This window comes from Chionomys nivalis, chromosome 3 (assembly GCF_950005125.1).
Source record: "Chionomys nivalis chromosome 3, mChiNiv1.1, whole genome shotgun sequence".
In the NCBI taxonomy this organism is placed as follows: Eukaryota; Metazoa; Chordata; class Mammalia; order Rodentia; family Cricetidae; genus Chionomys; species Chionomys nivalis.
This window is the reverse complement of record NC_080088.1, coordinates 111,841,684-111,858,366: the sequence shown is the minus strand read 5'-3', so window position 1 is coordinate 111,858,366 and position 16,683 is coordinate 111,841,684. Positions and strand designations below refer to the sequence as shown.

The 16,683-nt window shown below is 43.5% G+C and overlaps 1 protein-coding gene across 1 annotated transcript in view; it reads right to left on the bottom strand.

The window, feature by feature from the left end:
* Positions 1-16,683, bottom strand: part of Rad9b (RAD9 checkpoint clamp component B) — a 41,550-nt gene that overhangs the window by 8,589 nt on the left and 16,278 nt on the right. The window contains exons 6-10 of the mRNA XM_057764591.1: positions 15,595-15,701; positions 10,131-10,237; positions 9,978-10,042; positions 9,253-9,375; positions 8,088-8,316 (exon numbers count right to left, since the gene is read on the bottom strand). Of these exons, the coding sequence (XP_057620574.1) occupies positions 8,088-8,316; positions 9,253-9,375; positions 9,978-10,042; positions 10,131-10,237; positions 15,595-15,701 (631 nt within the window). The remainder of the gene's footprint in view (positions 1-8,087; positions 8,317-9,252; positions 9,376-9,977; positions 10,043-10,130; positions 10,238-15,594; positions 15,702-16,683) is intronic.

Sequence of the window (16,683 nt, the reverse complement as noted above, 5' to 3'; positions counted from 1 at the left end):
CACCTGTCTTATCAGATCACCACGGATTAAAGTTAGAAGGCAACAACAGTGCTACCCCCAGAAAGCCGACAAACTCATGGAAACTGAACAGTCAGCTACTGAACCACACCTGGGTCAAGGAAGAAATTAAGAAAGAAATTAAAGTCTTCCTTGAATTTAATGAAAACAAAGAGACAACATACTGAAACCTATGGGACGTGATGAAAGCAGTGCTAAGAGGAAAGTTCATAGCACTAAGTGCCCACTTAAAGAAAACGGAAAAAGCATACATTGGAGACTAACAGCACACCTGAAAGCTCTAGAAAAAAAAGAAGCAGATGCACCCAGGAGGAGTAGAAGACTGGAAATAATCAAACTGAGGGCTGAAATCAACAAAATAGAAACACAGAAAACAATCCAAAGAATCAACGAAACAAAAAGTTGGTTCTTGGAGAAAATCAACAAGATCGACAAACCCCTATCCAAACTAATTAAATGACAGAGAGAGAACACGCAAATAAATAAGATCAGAAATGAAAAGGGGGACATAGGGCTGGAGAGATGGCTCAGCGGTTAAAGAGCACTGACTGCTCTTCCAGAGGTCCTGAGTTCAATTCCCAGTAACCACATGGTGGCTCACAACCACCTATATTGAGAGCTGGTGCCCTGGGGGCTAGAGAGATGGCTCAGAGGTTAAGAGCACTGACTGCTCTTCCTGAGGTCCTGAGTTCAATTCCCAGCAACCACATGGTGGCTCACAGCCATCTGTAATGAGATCTGGTGCCCTCTTCTGGCCTGCAAGCATACATGGAAGGAATGTTGTATACATAATAAATAAATAAATAAATATTAAAAAAAAAAAGAAAGAAAAGGGGGACGTAACCACAGACACAGGAAATTTAGAGAATCATTAGATCTTACTACAAAAGCCTGTATGCCACAAAACTGGAAAATGCAAAAGAAATGGACATTTTTTTTTCTTGAGACAGGGTTTCTCTGTGGCTTTGGAGCCTGTCCTGGACTAGCTCTGTAGACCAGGCTGGTCTCGAACTCACAGAGATCCACCTGCCTCTGCCTCCCGAGTGCTGGGATTAAAGGCGTGCGCCACCACCGCCCGGCTATGGACATTTTTTTAAATAAGTACCATATACCAAAGTTAAGCCAAGACCAGGTGAACAATCTAAATAGACCTGTTAGTCGCGAAGAATTAGAAGCTGTTATCAAAAAACTCCCTTCCAAAGCCCAGGTCCAGATGGTTTCAATGCAGAATTCTACCAGAACTTCCAAGAAGAGCTAATACCTATACTCCTTAATGTATTTCACAATATAGAAATAGAAGAGTCATTGCCAAATTCCTTTTATGAATCTACAGTCACCTGATACCAAAACCTCACAAAGACTTAACAAAGAAAGAGAATTACAGGCCAATCTCACTCATGAACATCGACACAAAAATTCTCAATAAAATACTGGCAAACTGAATCCAAGAACACATTAGAAAAATTATGCATTATGATCAAGTAGGCTTCATCCCAGAAATGCAGGGCTGGTTCAACATATGCAAATCTATCAATGTAATCCACCATATAAATAAACTGAAAGAAAAAAACCACATGATCATTTCATTAGATACTGAAAAAGCATTCGACAAAATTCAACACCCCTTTATGATAAAGGTCTTGGAGAGATTAGGGATACAAGGGTCATACCTAAATATAATAAAAGCTATTTACAGCAAGCTGACAGCTAACATTAAATTAAACGGAGAAAAACTCAAAGCCATCCCACTAAAATCAGGAACACGACAAGGATGTCCACTCTCTCCATACCTCTTCAATATAGTGCTTGAAGGCCAGGTGGTGGTGGGGCACACCTTTAATCCCAGCACTTGGGAGGCAGAAGCAGGTGAATCTCTGTGTGTTCGAGACCAGCCTGGTCTACGAGAGCTAGTTCCAGGACAGGCTCCAAAACCACAGAGAAACCCTGTCTTGAAAAACCAATATATATATATATATATATATATATATATATATATATATATATATATAGAGAGAGAGAGAGAGAGAGAGAGAGAGAGAGTGCTTGAAGTTCTAGCAATAGCAATAAGACAACATAAGGGGATCAAGGGGATTTGTATTGGAAAGGAAGAAATTAAACTTTCATTATTTGCAGATGATATGATAGTATACATAGCTGATAAACATATTTAGTAATGTGGCAGGATACAAGATCAACTCCAAAAAATCAGTTGCCTTCCTATACACTAAGGATAAGGAAGCAGAGAGGGAAATCAGAGAAGCATCACCTTTCACGATAGCCACAAATAGCATAAAATATCTTGGGGTTACTCTGACCAAGGAAGTGAAAGATCTATTTGACAAGAACTTTAAGTCTTTGAAGAAAGAAATTGAAGAGGACACCAGAAAATGGGAGGATCTCCCTTGCTCTTGGATTGGGAGGATCAACATAGTAAAAATGGCAATTCTACCAAAAGCAATCTATAGATTCAATGCAATCCCCATCAAAATTCTTCACAGATCTTGAGAAGACAATAATCAACTTTATATGGAAAAACAAAAAACCCAGGATAGCCAAAACAATCTTTTACTATAAAGGATCGTCTGGAGGCATTACCATCCCTGACTTCAAACTCTATTACAGAGCTACAGTATTGAAAACAGCTTGGTATTGGCATAAAAACAGAGAAGTCGACCAATGGAATCAAATAGAAGACCTGGACTTTAACCCACAAACCTATGAACACCTGATTTTCGATAAAGGAGCTAAAAGTATACAATGGAAGAAAGAGAGTATCTTCAACAAATGGTGCTGGCAGAACTGGTTGTCAACCTGTAGAAGAATGAAAATAGATCCATATCTATCACCATGTACAAAACTCAAGTCCAAATGGATTAAAGACCTCAATATCAGTCTGAACATACTAAACCTGATAGAAGAGAAAGTGGGAAGTACTCTATAACATATGGGCACAGGAGATTGCTTCCTATGTATAACCCTAGCAGCACAGACATTAAGGGCAACATTGAATAAATGGGACCTCCTGAAACTGAGAAGCTTCTGTAAAGCAAAGGACACCCTCACTAAGACAAAAAGGCACCCCACTGACTGAGAGAAGATCTTCACCAACCCCGCAACAGACAAAGGTCTGATCTCCAAAATATATAACGAACTCAAGAAACGAGACGTTAAAATGCTAATTAACCCAATTAAAAAATGGGGCACTGAACTGGATAGAGAATTCTCAACAGAAGAAGTTCAAATGGCCAAAAGACACTTAAGGTCATGCTCAACCTCCTTAGCGATCAGGGAAATGCAAATCAAAACAACTTTGAGATATCATCTTACACCTGTCAGAATGGCTAAAATCAAAAACACCAATGATAGCCTTTGCTGGAGAGGATGTGGAGTAAGGGGTACACTCATCCATTGCTGGTGGGAATGCAAACTTGTGCAACCACTATGGAAAGCAGTGTGGCGGTTTCTCAGGAATTTCGGGATCAACCTACCCCTGGACCCAGCAATACCACTCTTGGGAATATACCCAAGAGATGCCCTATCATACAACAAAAGTATATGCTCAACTATGTTCATAGCAGCATTGTTTGTAATAGCCAGAACCTGGAAACAACCTAGATGCCCTTCAATGGAAGAATGGATGAAGAAAGTATGGAATATATACATATTAGAGTACTATTCAACAGTAAAAAACAATGACTTCTTGAATTTTGCATGCAAATGGACGGAAATAGAAAACACTATCCTGAGTGAGGTAAGCCAGACCCAAAAAGAGGAACATGGGATGTACTCACTCATAATGAGTTTCTAGCCATAAATAAGGGACATTGAGCCTATAATTCGTGATCCTAGAGAAGCTAAATAAGAAGGTGAACCCAAAGAAAAACATATAGTTATCCTCCTGGATATTAACCTTCATCAGGCGATGAAAGGAGACAGAGACAGAGACCTACATTGGAGCACCGGACTGAAATCCCAAGGCCCAAATGAGGAGCAGAAGGAAGGAGAACATGAGCAAGGAACTCAGGACTGCGAGGGGTGCACCCACACACTGAGACAAGGGGGATGTTCTATTGGGAACTCACCAAGGCCAGTTGGCTGGGTCTAAAAAGGCATGGGATAATACCGGACTCGCTGAACATAGCGTACAATGAGGGCTGCTGAGAAGTCAAGAACAATGGCACTGGGTTTTGATTCTACTGCACGTACTGGCTTTGTGGGAGCCTAGGCTGTTTGAATGCTCACCTTCCTAGACCTGGAAGGAGGTGGGAGGTCCTTAGACTTCCCACAAGGCAGGGAACCCTGACTGCTCTTTGGGCTGCTGAGGGAGAGGGAGTTGATTCGGGGAGGGGGAGGGAAATGGGAGGCGGTGGCGGGGAGGAGGCAGAAATCTTTAATAAATAAATAAATAAAATATGTGCAGCTGCTCATTTGTTCATGAAAGAAAACAAAGTGCTTGGTGCACAAGCATGAGAACCTGAATATGGATCCCAGCACCAGCGCAGAATCTGGGTAATATCATCTGTCCAGGGCTGGGGGTGAGCACAGGCCAATCCCTGGAGCTCACTGGTCAGCCAGCCTAGCTGAAGGAATGAACTACAGGTTCACTGAGATACCTTGTTTCAAAAAATAAAGAAGGAAGCCGGGCGGTGGTGGCGCACGCCTCTAATCCCAGCACTTGGGAGGCAGAGGCAGGCGGATCGCTGTGAGTACGAGACCAGCCTGGTCTACAAGAGCTAGTTCCAGGACAGGCTCCAAAACCACAGAGAAACCCTGTCTCGAAAAACAAAAAAAAAATAAAAAATAAAAATAAATAAAAATAAATAAGGATTTCAGTGAAATGGCTCAGTGGGCAAAGCCTGGATCACAGGCCGTACAGTGAAGCCCCTGCAGAGGCTAGAAGAAGGTGTAGGATTCCCTGGAGCTGGAGTTACAGGAAATTGTGAGATACCCAACTTGGGTGCTTGGAAACTTTTTGCAAGAGCATCAAGCACATTTAATCACTTAACCATCTCTCCAGTCCCCACGAGTATATTTTTAATTTAAAAAAGTCACCCAGCATCGACTTTGGGCCTCCATGTGCCTATATGTGTAGTTACATACACAGGTGTGCACACAACACAACAGACACAATACTATACATATACAATACCATTTTTTAAATTGGTGAGTCCAGCAATATACAGGTAGTAAGGACATGTGCTGTCAAGCTAATGACTGTGATTTGAGCCCAGGGACCCACAGAGTAGGAGAGAATTGACCAGAAAGTTATTCTCAGACCACCACTCATGTGCCGTGGCCTGTGTGTGTGGCACACATTCATGTATACACAAATTTCCATTGGAAATAAAATGATCAAAGACCTTAATGTAAATGGTAACAAATTAGAAGATAATACAGACAAAGCAGTTACAGGAACAGCCAAGGGCTTTGAGGAAAGGACGCCAATAGCTCAGGTAAGAATACTAAGAACTGGGGCTGGAGAGAGGGCTCAGTGGGTAAGAGCATTGCCTGCTTTTCCAAAGGTCCTGAGTTCAATTCCCAGCAACAACTTGGTGGCTCACAACCATCTGTAATGAGGTCTGGTGCCCTCTTCTCGCCTGCAGGCATACACACAGACAGAATATTGTATACATAATAAATAAATAAAAATAAAAATAAAAAAGAATACTAAGAACTGACTGCAGGCATTGCATGACTTTAAGAAGCTCCTGCACAGCAGAAGGAACAATGAATGAACACCCTACAGACTGGGTAAAATCTTTGCTAGCTACACATCTGACAATATCAGTATCTACAATGTATAAAGAACTCAAAAAGAAGGGAGGGAGGCAGGAAGGGAGGGAGAGAGAGAGAGAGAGAGAGAGAGAGAGAGAGAGAGAGAGAGAGAGAGAGAGGGGCAAGATGTTTCAGCAGGTAAAGGCAATTAATTGACTGCCAAGCCTGATGAAGCAGGTTCAGTCCCTGGAACCCACATGGTGGAAGGAGAGAACTGACTCCTGCGAGTCGTCCTCTGACCGCTACATGTACATGCATACATGTGTGCACAACACACACATACACATATGTGAAGACAGAAACCTCAGGGGGCTGGAGAGGGGGTTCAGAGGTTAAGAGCATTGTTGCTTTTACAGAGAACACAGCTTCAGTTCCCAGAACCTGTTACTCCTGCTCCATGTGATCTGATGTCCTCTTCTAGCCTCCATGGACACTGGACACATTGGTGCACATACATACATGGAGGCACACACAGACACATAAATCTAAAACACAGAGCTCACAAATAAATGCCAGCAAGAATATTGGCAAATAGGAACTATTATACACTTCTGGTAGAAATGTAAATTTATCCTCGCCTCATGGAAATCAGTACAGAAATATGAATATATAGGCTGAGCATGGTGGCACAGCTGTGATTAGTACTTGGGAGGCAGGTCAGGAGGATCAGAACTTCAAGGCTATCCTTGAGTACACAGCTCAAGCCCAGTGAGATCTCATCTTGTAGTGATGTTCTGGGTTTTTGTGTTTGTATGTTTGTTGTTGTGGGTTTTTGGGGGGGCGGTTGTTTTTTGTTGTTTTTGTTGTTGTTTGTTTTTTTGAGCAGGGTTTCACTGTAGCTTTGGAGCCTGTCCTAGAACTAGCTCTTGTAGACCAGGTTGACCTCGAACTCACAGAGATCCACCTGCCTCTGCCTCCTGAGTGCTGGGATTAAAGGCGTGCGCCACCACCCAGCTTTGTTTTGTGCTTTAACAAATAAAGCTCGCCTGAAGATCAGAGTGCAGAGCTAAACCACTAAAGGACAGTGGCACACACCTTTAATCCCAAGAGACAGAGGCAGAGGGATTTCTGTTAGTTCAAGGCCACCCTGGGTTACACAAGACTGAATCTGTCTAAAAGAGAAACAGAGCTCACATAAAGGTGATCCCAGCATTTGGGATTTCATGCCTTTAATCCAGCACTAGGGAGGTGGAGACAGGAGTGGTACGGCTGGGCAGAGGGAGGACTATAAGATGGAAGGACAGAGGAGCTCAGGACAGCCTGTGGATGCAGTCTGAGGAAGTAGTCTGGGACTTTTGGTCTGAGCATTGTTTGGTAGAGGTAAGAACGCTCTAGTAGTTCGCTACACTGCTTCTCTGATCTCTCAGCTTTCACCCCCTAATATATGGCTCCAGGTTTTTATTATTAAGATCAATTAGAATTCGTGCTACACTGTCTGAACACCAAAAAGAGCCAGGTGTGGTGGCATATGCCTGTAACCCTAGCACTTTCAAGGGAGAGACAAAAGTATTACAAGTTTAAGGACATCCTTGGCTATGTAAGTAGCTCAAGGCCAGCATGGGTTACTTGAGATTCTCTCCAAAACAAAAGCCCTAGAAATTCTGTCACATATGATGCCTCAGCCATATGACTTCTGGGTACTTGTGAGTGTATAACCATAGAAGCTTTAACATGTCCCAAGAGACACCTGCACATCCATTTTATTGCACTGTTTTGCAATAATCACCTTATATAATCAGCCTGACTGTGCATCATCAGATAAGTAGATGAAGAAACTGTGGTCCATCTATGCAATGGATTTTTTTTAATTTATTTATTATGTATATAGTGTTCTGGGCACCAGATCTCATTATAGATGGGTGTGAGCCATCATGTGGTTGCTGGGAATTGAACTCAGGACCTCTAGAACAGCAGTCAGTTCTCTTAACCTCTGAGCCATCTCTCCAGCCCTATGCAATGGATTTTATTCAGCTATAAAGAAGAATGGAATGACATAATCTGCTAGACAATGGATGCAAATGGAGGTCATCATAGCAAGTAAAAAAAGCTGGACTCAGAAACATAAGTATTGCATGTTTTCACTTGTGGATCATACATGTACAAATACATTACACCATATATACGATCATATATGACACGGATGTGAAAGCAAAAGGGAGGCTAGATGAAGGGAGACTAGCAGAAGGGCGAGAGGGGGGTGGAGTATCTTCATGAAACAGGTGGCCTGACTAGGGCAACATCGGAGGGATGCTGAGAACTGAGCTGACCAGCCTGCCTCAGCACTGCTCTCCTACCTTCCTGAGGTGTGACGGGCCTGGCCCCTCCTCCGTGTCGCTGACCACACTTTCAGGCACTTCGGAGATGTTGTCCTGGTTGGTGCTGGGTTTCTTGGTCTCTGTTGCAGAGCTGCTGTCCAGAGGCTCCTTGGGAAACAACCTTTTGGGGGCTGCTCGAGAGATGCTCTCTGGGGTCTGGCTAGCTTGGCTTTTATCCACCTGGGCATTTGACTTTGTGGGGTCTGACCTGGAGTATTAAGAGGGATTAGATTGAGTTGTTTAGTGGAAAATACATTTTTATGTAACTAAGAGAGCAATGTTAGATGAGAACTGTGAATTAAGTAACTGAAATACTTGTTGGAAATTAAGATTAATGTGTACAGTCATTTAGAAATGCCCTGTACAGGCTGGGTGGTGGTGGCCTGCGCCTTTAAATCCCAGCACTTGGGAAACAGAGACAGGCGCTGTGAGTTCAAGGCCAACCTGGTGTACAAAGCAAAGCAAGCCCCCGAGTCCCCGGACAGCCAGGGCTACACAGAGAAACCCTGCCTCAAAAAAACCAATAAATAAATAAAAAGATAACTGTGAGACAGTCGTGATAACACGAGCCTTTAATCCCAACACTGGGGAGGCACAGGCCCGTGGATCTCTGACAGTTCAAGGCCAACTAAACACCGCGAGTTCTAGGACAGCAGCACTACGAAGAGACTCTGTCTCAAAAGACAATTTTGGTCTTTTTCGTTCACTTGTTCCAACATAAAGGGTAAACCTTCACTATGCAAGTGTGAGGCCCTGCGTTTGGATCCTCAGGACCTATTTAAAGCTGGACTCAGTAGTATGCATCTGTAATCCCAATGTCTTATGTCAGGGACGTCACAGATGTGTGGTGGCACATGTGCCATGCTGCGGGAGGACCTTCCGCTCCTTCAGCCAATAGCTGCTGAAATACCAGCCCACTGGGGGTGGTCTATTTATCTTTTAAAAAGAGCAGCAAGCCTCGGCCTGCTCTCTTGGTTCCTGTTCCTGCTCTGGCGACTAGGCTCCTTTCCTGACGGTTGGTGCTTTATGAGTTTTACCCCCAAAATAAATACCCCTTTAAATACTAACTGGTGTGGGATTGTTTTGCACATTAGTGCCATCCCCCAGACATTCCATCAGAGTGAGAAGAAGCCTGCAGCCTCACCTTCTTTGTACCTGGGAAAGACACAGTGACTGTGGTGAAGACACTCTGCTTGGCTGATCCGCTAACGTGGCCAGAATAAAGTTCGCCTCCAAGAGCATGTCGTCAATACTCAAAACCACGGGTCTAGAAGGACAATCGGCACAAAGCATGTCATTTCTGACGCTGTCAGGCATACATCAGCAAGTACCAGCAGCTTAGGGAGAGAGACAGCAGGTGCTGCTTCCATATCTTCACAGGTCAGCTTCCTAAGGAAGCCCTCAGCACCCCCAGAGAGATGATCTGATTCAGCTTTACTTCTGAACTAAAGGCTTACACACAGAATCCATGTGCTTGAGCCATGCATAATTTCCTACTTAGACAATTTTGTCAGGAGCCAGTCAAATGTTTCATGTCATAGAACAATTATCTATCTCAGTCAAAGTACCAAATTTCTTAACTTTTGCTTTCTTGAGACAAGGTCCCATAGCACTTGCTGGCCTCAGACTCACTGTGTGACCAAAGCTGACCTTGAACTCCTGATCCCACTGCCTCCACCTCCTATGCTAACACATCTGGCTGCATTACCAGTTTCAAAGCACTGTGTTATAGCATCTTTCAAACTCTTAGTCTGACAAATGTTGCTAGTCAAGTTCAAAGAGTACTGGGATGTAACATCAGCTTCACCATGCTCCAAAGGCTTTTGTTACGGGAACAAAAGGGAAGAGACAGGGTTCTTGGGGACCTACTTCCCAGGAAAGTCAAAGTAGATGGATATAGGAGCATGCATCACTTCTGAAAAGGCGAGGATCCCCTGCAGGGAGAGGAGAAGAAAGTGGAATCACTCCTTTAGAAGCACTAATGAAAACTTGAGTTTGACTTCAGCAGAAGTGTCTTCTTACCTTTAGTTCTCTAAAGCAAAATGTTACTTCAGTATCGAGTCCAACTTGAAAGAAGTCAAACTCTTCAGGGCCAAAGGACATCTCACTGTACACAGAACTGCTTAAATCTGTTTAATGTAGAGAAATAAAGGTTAAAACTCAACTAGAGCCATGTGTTAACGTTTGGCACAAACATGTAACCCTGAGTTAAACATAGTCAAGGAGGTTTTGTTTTTCCTTAAAGGTGAGGTTAAAGCACCCTGCCCCACGAATCTCTGTAGCCTGTGACTGGGAAAGTCAGAGGAAGCCACGCCTATAGCAGAGCAGTCCCAGGGCCTGCCCTGTGTGCTGTCTTTAGGTATTTGGATGCTTCCAGCCTGAATTATCTAACCACAGCTGCATGAGGCCCTGAGTGGCAACTGCCCAGCTGAGTCCCGTTAGCCTGCAGAGTCCTGAGGGGTAAGAAAGGGCTGTCCCAGCTACTATGTTTTGAGATGACTTTCTGTCACCAATAAATAACCAGAACACCATAAAAACAAACTTTTTTAAATAAAGTTTTTAGTGAGGCAGCGTCACGTGTAGCCTAGGTTGGCTTCAAAATCATTATGTGACCTAAGGTGACCTTGAACTCCTGATCCTCCCTGCCTCCATCTCCCAAGTGCTGAAATTACAGGCCTGGGCCATCATACATGGTGGAGCTAACTCATCCTTAAAGGGATTACCATAAATATAGTTTACATGTAAAAACAAGTTACAGTTTATTAGCGAACTATATCCCATATTGTTTTAAAATGTTAAAAATTTAAAACCTCTCAAAAATTTTTACAAAATGAATGAAAAGATTAAAGGCAATCAAACTAAATTATAAAATCATGGTTTAAAAAGTGAATTTAGGGTTCAAGGCCAGCTTAGGCAATTTAGTCATCCCCTGTCTCAAAATAAGAGCTAAAAAGATGGCTAGAAGCCAGGCATGATAACTCACACCTACAATCTAGCATTTAGAAAGCTGAGGCAGAAGCACTACCACCAGTTCAAGGCCAGTGAGCTAAGCCACTCAGTGAGTTCCAGGCCAGGCTGAGCTAGTGTGAGACCCTATCTCGATAAAGAGAGGGATGGGAGGCCCTAGAGACCCAGTGGTAGAGTGCTTGCCTACTATGCGTGAGGCACACCAGCAATGGAGGAAAAGACAGTAGAAAAAAGTGAGGCATCGGTGACAAGCCGCATTACCCTAAAGACAGCACTATATTCCCTTTCAAGACATGTGCTTTTCCTGCGTTCTGTCCTTCCGCGTCACCTAGTGTCACCTTTCTTGTCCTCTTTTCTGCATGTTATACTGCATTCACACAGATATTTGTGTATATATACATGAATGTATATGTTATACTGAAGAATCCACATATGAGAACATGTGTTTTTTTTCCCCTCTGTGATTGGGTGACCTCTGTATATAATACAGTCTAAGTCCATCCATTTTCCTCCAGATTTTGTGATTTTATTTTTCTCTAGAGCTAAATAATATTCCATTTTATCTTTTTTTAAAAATTTTTCCAAGACAGGTTGCCTCTGTGTAACAGCTCTGGTTGTCCTGGAACTCAGTTTCTAGACTAGGCTGACCTCAAAAATCCCAGAGGCCGGGCGGTGGTGGTGCACACCTTTAATCACAGCACTCGGGAGGCAGAGGCAGGCGGATCTCTGTGAGTTCGGGGCCAGCCTGGTCTACAAGAGCTAGTTCCAGGACAGGCTCCAAAAAGCTGCAGAGAAACCCTGTGCCTCTCCAGTGCTAGGATTAAAAGTGCACTACCACCTGGCTTCCATTTTACATATATACCAGATTTTCATTATCTGTTCATTACTGATAAACAACTAAGCTTGTTCCATTTCCTTGTGATGGATGTAAGATTCCCCTCTGTATGCTATGAATATATTTTACTATCATTGGTTAATAAAAAAAAAAAGCTGCTTTGGCCTATGGCAGGGCAAAATATAGGTAGGCGGGAAAACTAAACTGAATGCAGGGAGAAAGAAGGCAGAGTTAGGTAGACACCCTGTAGCTGCCAAGAAGCAAGAGGTAAACAAATCACAAAACTTATAGAAAAATATAAAATAATAGAAATGAGTTCATTTAAGATGTAAGAGCTAACTTGCAATATGCCTGAGCTGTTGGCCAAACAGTATTGTAATTAATACAGTTTTTGTGTGATTATTCGATCTGTGTGGTCAGGAAACTAAAGCGCGGTCTCTGTTTACATCTTTGTGTTAATGAAAAAGCACTGAGATGCAAATATCTCTATAAAAGCGTATGGAGTCAGAGAAACCCTGTCTCGAAAAACAAACAAACAAACAAACAAACAAAAAGCGTATGGAGTCCTTTGGGTATATGCCCAGGAATGAAATAGCTGGGTTATGGTAATACTATTTTTAATTTTTGTTTCGTTCGTTTGTTTGTTTTCTCGAGACAAGGTTTCTCTGTGTAACAGCCCTGGCTATCCTAGAACTTGCTTGGTAGACCAGGCTGGCCTCAAACTCACAAGAGATTTGTCTGCCTGCCTCTGCCTCCCAAGTGCTGGGATTAAAGATGTGTGCTGCAGCTACCACAGCCACCAACCAGCCAGCAACACATTTATTTTTATAGTTTTTTTTTTTTTTTTCGAGACAGGGTTTCTCTGTGGCTTTGGAGCCTGTCCTGGAACTAGCTCTGTAGACCAGGCTGGCCTCGAACTCACAGAGATCCGCCAGCCTCTGCCTCCCGAGTGCTGGGATTAAAGGCGTGCGCCACCACTGCCTGGCTATATGTTGGTGTTTTTAACTTCTCATTACAAAACTGCTTTGGTTGGCTAGATGTGGTGGCTCATCCCCAGTACTAGGGAGGCGGAAGCCAGTAGACTGCTCTGAGTTCAAGGCTAGCCTGGTCTATACAGAAAGTTCTAGGCACATACTGAGACCATATCTCAAAACAAAGAATCAAACAGACTGCTTTGGGAAACATCCATAACACGGGGGGATGGGAGAGAAGCATATTTACACACAGAAGATTCCTTTACTATTTCTCTTTTTAAAATTTGTTTATTGATATTTATTGAGCTCTACATTTTTCTCTGCTCCCCTCCCTACCTCTAACCTCCCCTCTTCAACCCTCCCCCAAGGTCCCCATGCCCCCAATTTACTCAGAAGAGCTTGTCTTTTTATACTTTCTACTTCCCATGTAGATTAGATCTATGTAAGTCTCTCTTAGTGTCCTCATTGTTGTCTAAGTTCTCTGGGATTGTGGTTTGCAGGCTGGCTTTCTTGCTTTATGTTTAAAAACCACCTGAGCCGGGCGGTGGTGGCGCATGCCTTTAATCCCAGTACTTGGGAGGCAGAGGCAGGCGGATCTCTGTGAGTTCGAGACCAGCCTGGTCTACAAGAGCTAGTTCCAGGACAGGCTCCAAAACCACAGAGAAACCCTGTCTCAGAAAACCAAAAAAATAAATAAATAAATAAAAATAAAAATAAAAACCACCTGAGTGATAATTGTCTTTCTGTGTCTGGGTTACCTCACTCAAAATAATGCTTTCTAGTTCCATCCATTTTCCTGCAAAATTCAAGATGTTGTTATTTTTTTCTGCTGTGTAGTACTCCATTGTGTAAATGTACCACATTTTTCTTTTCCATTCTTCGATCGAGGGACATTTAGGTTGTTTCCAGGTTCTGGCTGTGACAAACAAAGCTGCCTATGAACATGGTTGAGCACACGTCCTTGTGGTAGGATTGAGCATCCTTTGGATATATATCCAAAAGTGGTATTACTGGGTCTTGAGGAAGGTTGTTTACTAATTTTCTGAGAAATCACCACACTGACATCCAAAGGGGTTGTACCAGCTTGCATTCCCATCTTTTACGATTTCTTAGTGCTGCAATGCCTTAGCCAGGCTCCTGGGATGTGCAGTCTCAAGTATAGGAGATGCTTCACCTCAACAAGGATCATGCCACAGCTACTGCTGGAGCAGAGGAAGTCCAACAACAAGATTAGACAGTGGCGCCGGGCGGGGGTGACGCACGCCTTTAATCCCAGCACTCGGGAGGCAGAGGCAGGCGGATCTCTGTGAGTTCGAGACCAGCCTGGTCTACAGAGCTAGTTCCAGGACAGGCTCCAAAACCACAGAGAAACCCTGTCTCGAAAAACCAAAAAAAAAAAAAAAAAAAAAAAAAAGATTAGACAGTGGCTAGTCAACCACAGTGGTAGCTACTCATTAGAAAGTTCCTCTTGGGCAGTGCTTATGGGCTACTAAACAGCTACCTTCATCAAGCAGACCCTTTCGTCAGCTATGTGTGTCTTTTCTAGGCCATGCTCTCCTGAGTTGCAGAAATTAAGCTGGAGCAAACCCAAGGGAAGTCATTTTAAAAGTGCATTAGTAAGAAGCTATATCCTGAAGCCCAAATATCTACACAGATTAGGACCACAGATAACTATGAAGTGTGATGTAGGCAGGCCACATGGCTCCTGTGCTTGGAGTCTTCATGTTAGTGGCAGCACCTACCACAGCCTGGTCTCCAAATACTAAGTGATTCCTAGGTATACTAAGGAAACACAACAGTCACTGGGCCCAGTGTAAGCCCTCCACCTACTGGCTCTTCACTTTAAATACCACAGCTCCTACCTAGCACATGGCGCAGCAGCAGAATGCTCATGCAGTGGGCATGTGTGTGAGCCCCACCATAGATCTGCAATACAGAAGATGACAACACAGTTCCTTCCTTTCCACTCTTTCTAGCATAGTCACAAGGAACAAAAGATCCCCGGTGAAGGCACTGCAGAGAGCAAGGCGGACCCAAAGGGGCCCCCTTTTGAGATCTCATCACCAAAACTCCCTTCTAGGAATTTTGTCTAGGGAGAACTGACTTAGGGGTGTTCCCACGGTTGCCTGTGCACTTGCCATCTCGGGTACTGTAAAGTTCTGACCCAGAGGCACCTTTTTTTCATGTGTAGTCAGAGTTCATCTCAGTCAGATTCCTGGCCTCTTAGGACAGGAAAGGATGAGACCCAGACCTTGAAAGCCTGACTGAAGCTGGGCATGTTAGAGAAAGCCCATAATCCCAGCTATTTGGGAGGCTGGAGGCTGAGTCAGGGGAATTGTGAGTTCTCAGCCAATCTGAGTTACATAATGAGACCCTGTCTTTAGAAAAGGGGAGGGGGGTTAGGATAGAAGGAAGGAAAAGGAGGAGGGAAGGAGAACAACAGGAAGTCAGTCCTTACATGAAAATATATTTTCTCAATAACTACTTTTCATTTTAAAGCAACCTGAAAATTCAAAGCCATATACTTGGATTGTGAAATGTATAAATTTCCCAGACCTGGTCATCATTTTTACCATTTTTCTACATTTTGGTGCTTCTCAGACAGCATCAGGTATTACACCACTGACAGGCACTCTGTGTGGAGTTTTGAAGAAGCAGGAAATACATTCCATCCCATCCCATCCCAGCACAAGGCAGATATCACCCTTACCCAGGGATTCTCCACTCGAACTCTTGAGGCAGAAACTCCCTGGAGTAACAGAAAAGGTGACTTCCTCTTGATTTGATGTTAGAAGAACAATGGCCTCAGCCAGCAACCTGTAAAATGTGGTAAAATGTATTGACATTTATTTGGAAGTCAGCTATAACCTTACTGGTATTCAAATCTTGATTCTGGAAACAATCAGGTCTGGGTTTAGGAAGCTTCCTCCAAAGTCTGCCTTCTTACTTACTGTGATTTTTAAATTCTACTTTCCTTAGAAGGCTCACTAAGAATTTAGAAATTAAGGACATGTGAGATGGTTGTACTACTGCCTTAGGAAAACATGCAGGAACCACAGGGTGAGCAGGACATGGGGACGGTTCTTTAATTCTGCTTCCATGCTATAAAGGGTGACAGTAGAACATGGAGCTACTCACAAACAGCTGAGGTGGTTTGAACTAACATGGCCCCATAGGTCTAAGGTCTGAACACTTGGTCCTGGTTGGTGGAACTGTTTTGGGAATGATTAGGAGCCGTGGCCTTGTCAGAAGAGGTCGGCCAAGGCCAAACTGGGCGGGATGGTGCAGGTCTTTAATCCCTGCACTCAGGAGGCAGAGGCAGGCCGATCTCTGTGGATTCCAGGACAGCCACAACTATACAAAGAATCCCTGTCTCAAAAAACAAACAAACAAAAAGACAGGTGCCATTTGAAGTTAGTTCTCTCTTTGCCTCCTACTGATATATGAGATCTTAGCTGTTCCTGCTGCTGTCATGGACTCTAACCCTCAGAAACTGTGAAACTGTTATTAAACTTTCATTTTTATGTATGTATGTATGTATGTATTTAATTAATTTGAGACTGGGTATCTCTATGGAGTCCTGGCTATCCCAGAATTCAACTTGTTATGTAGGCCACCCTAGCCTCAAACTCACAGAGATCCTCCTGCCTCTGCCTCCAAGTACCACCGTGCCCAGTTGAGCTTTCTTTGATAGCTGCTCTGGTTATGGTGTTTTGCCACAGCAATTCAGAAGTATCTAATTTGCCCCACAACATAGCAGGCAGAAGGTCCCACCCTGCGTGCCGCCTGGATTTTCTGT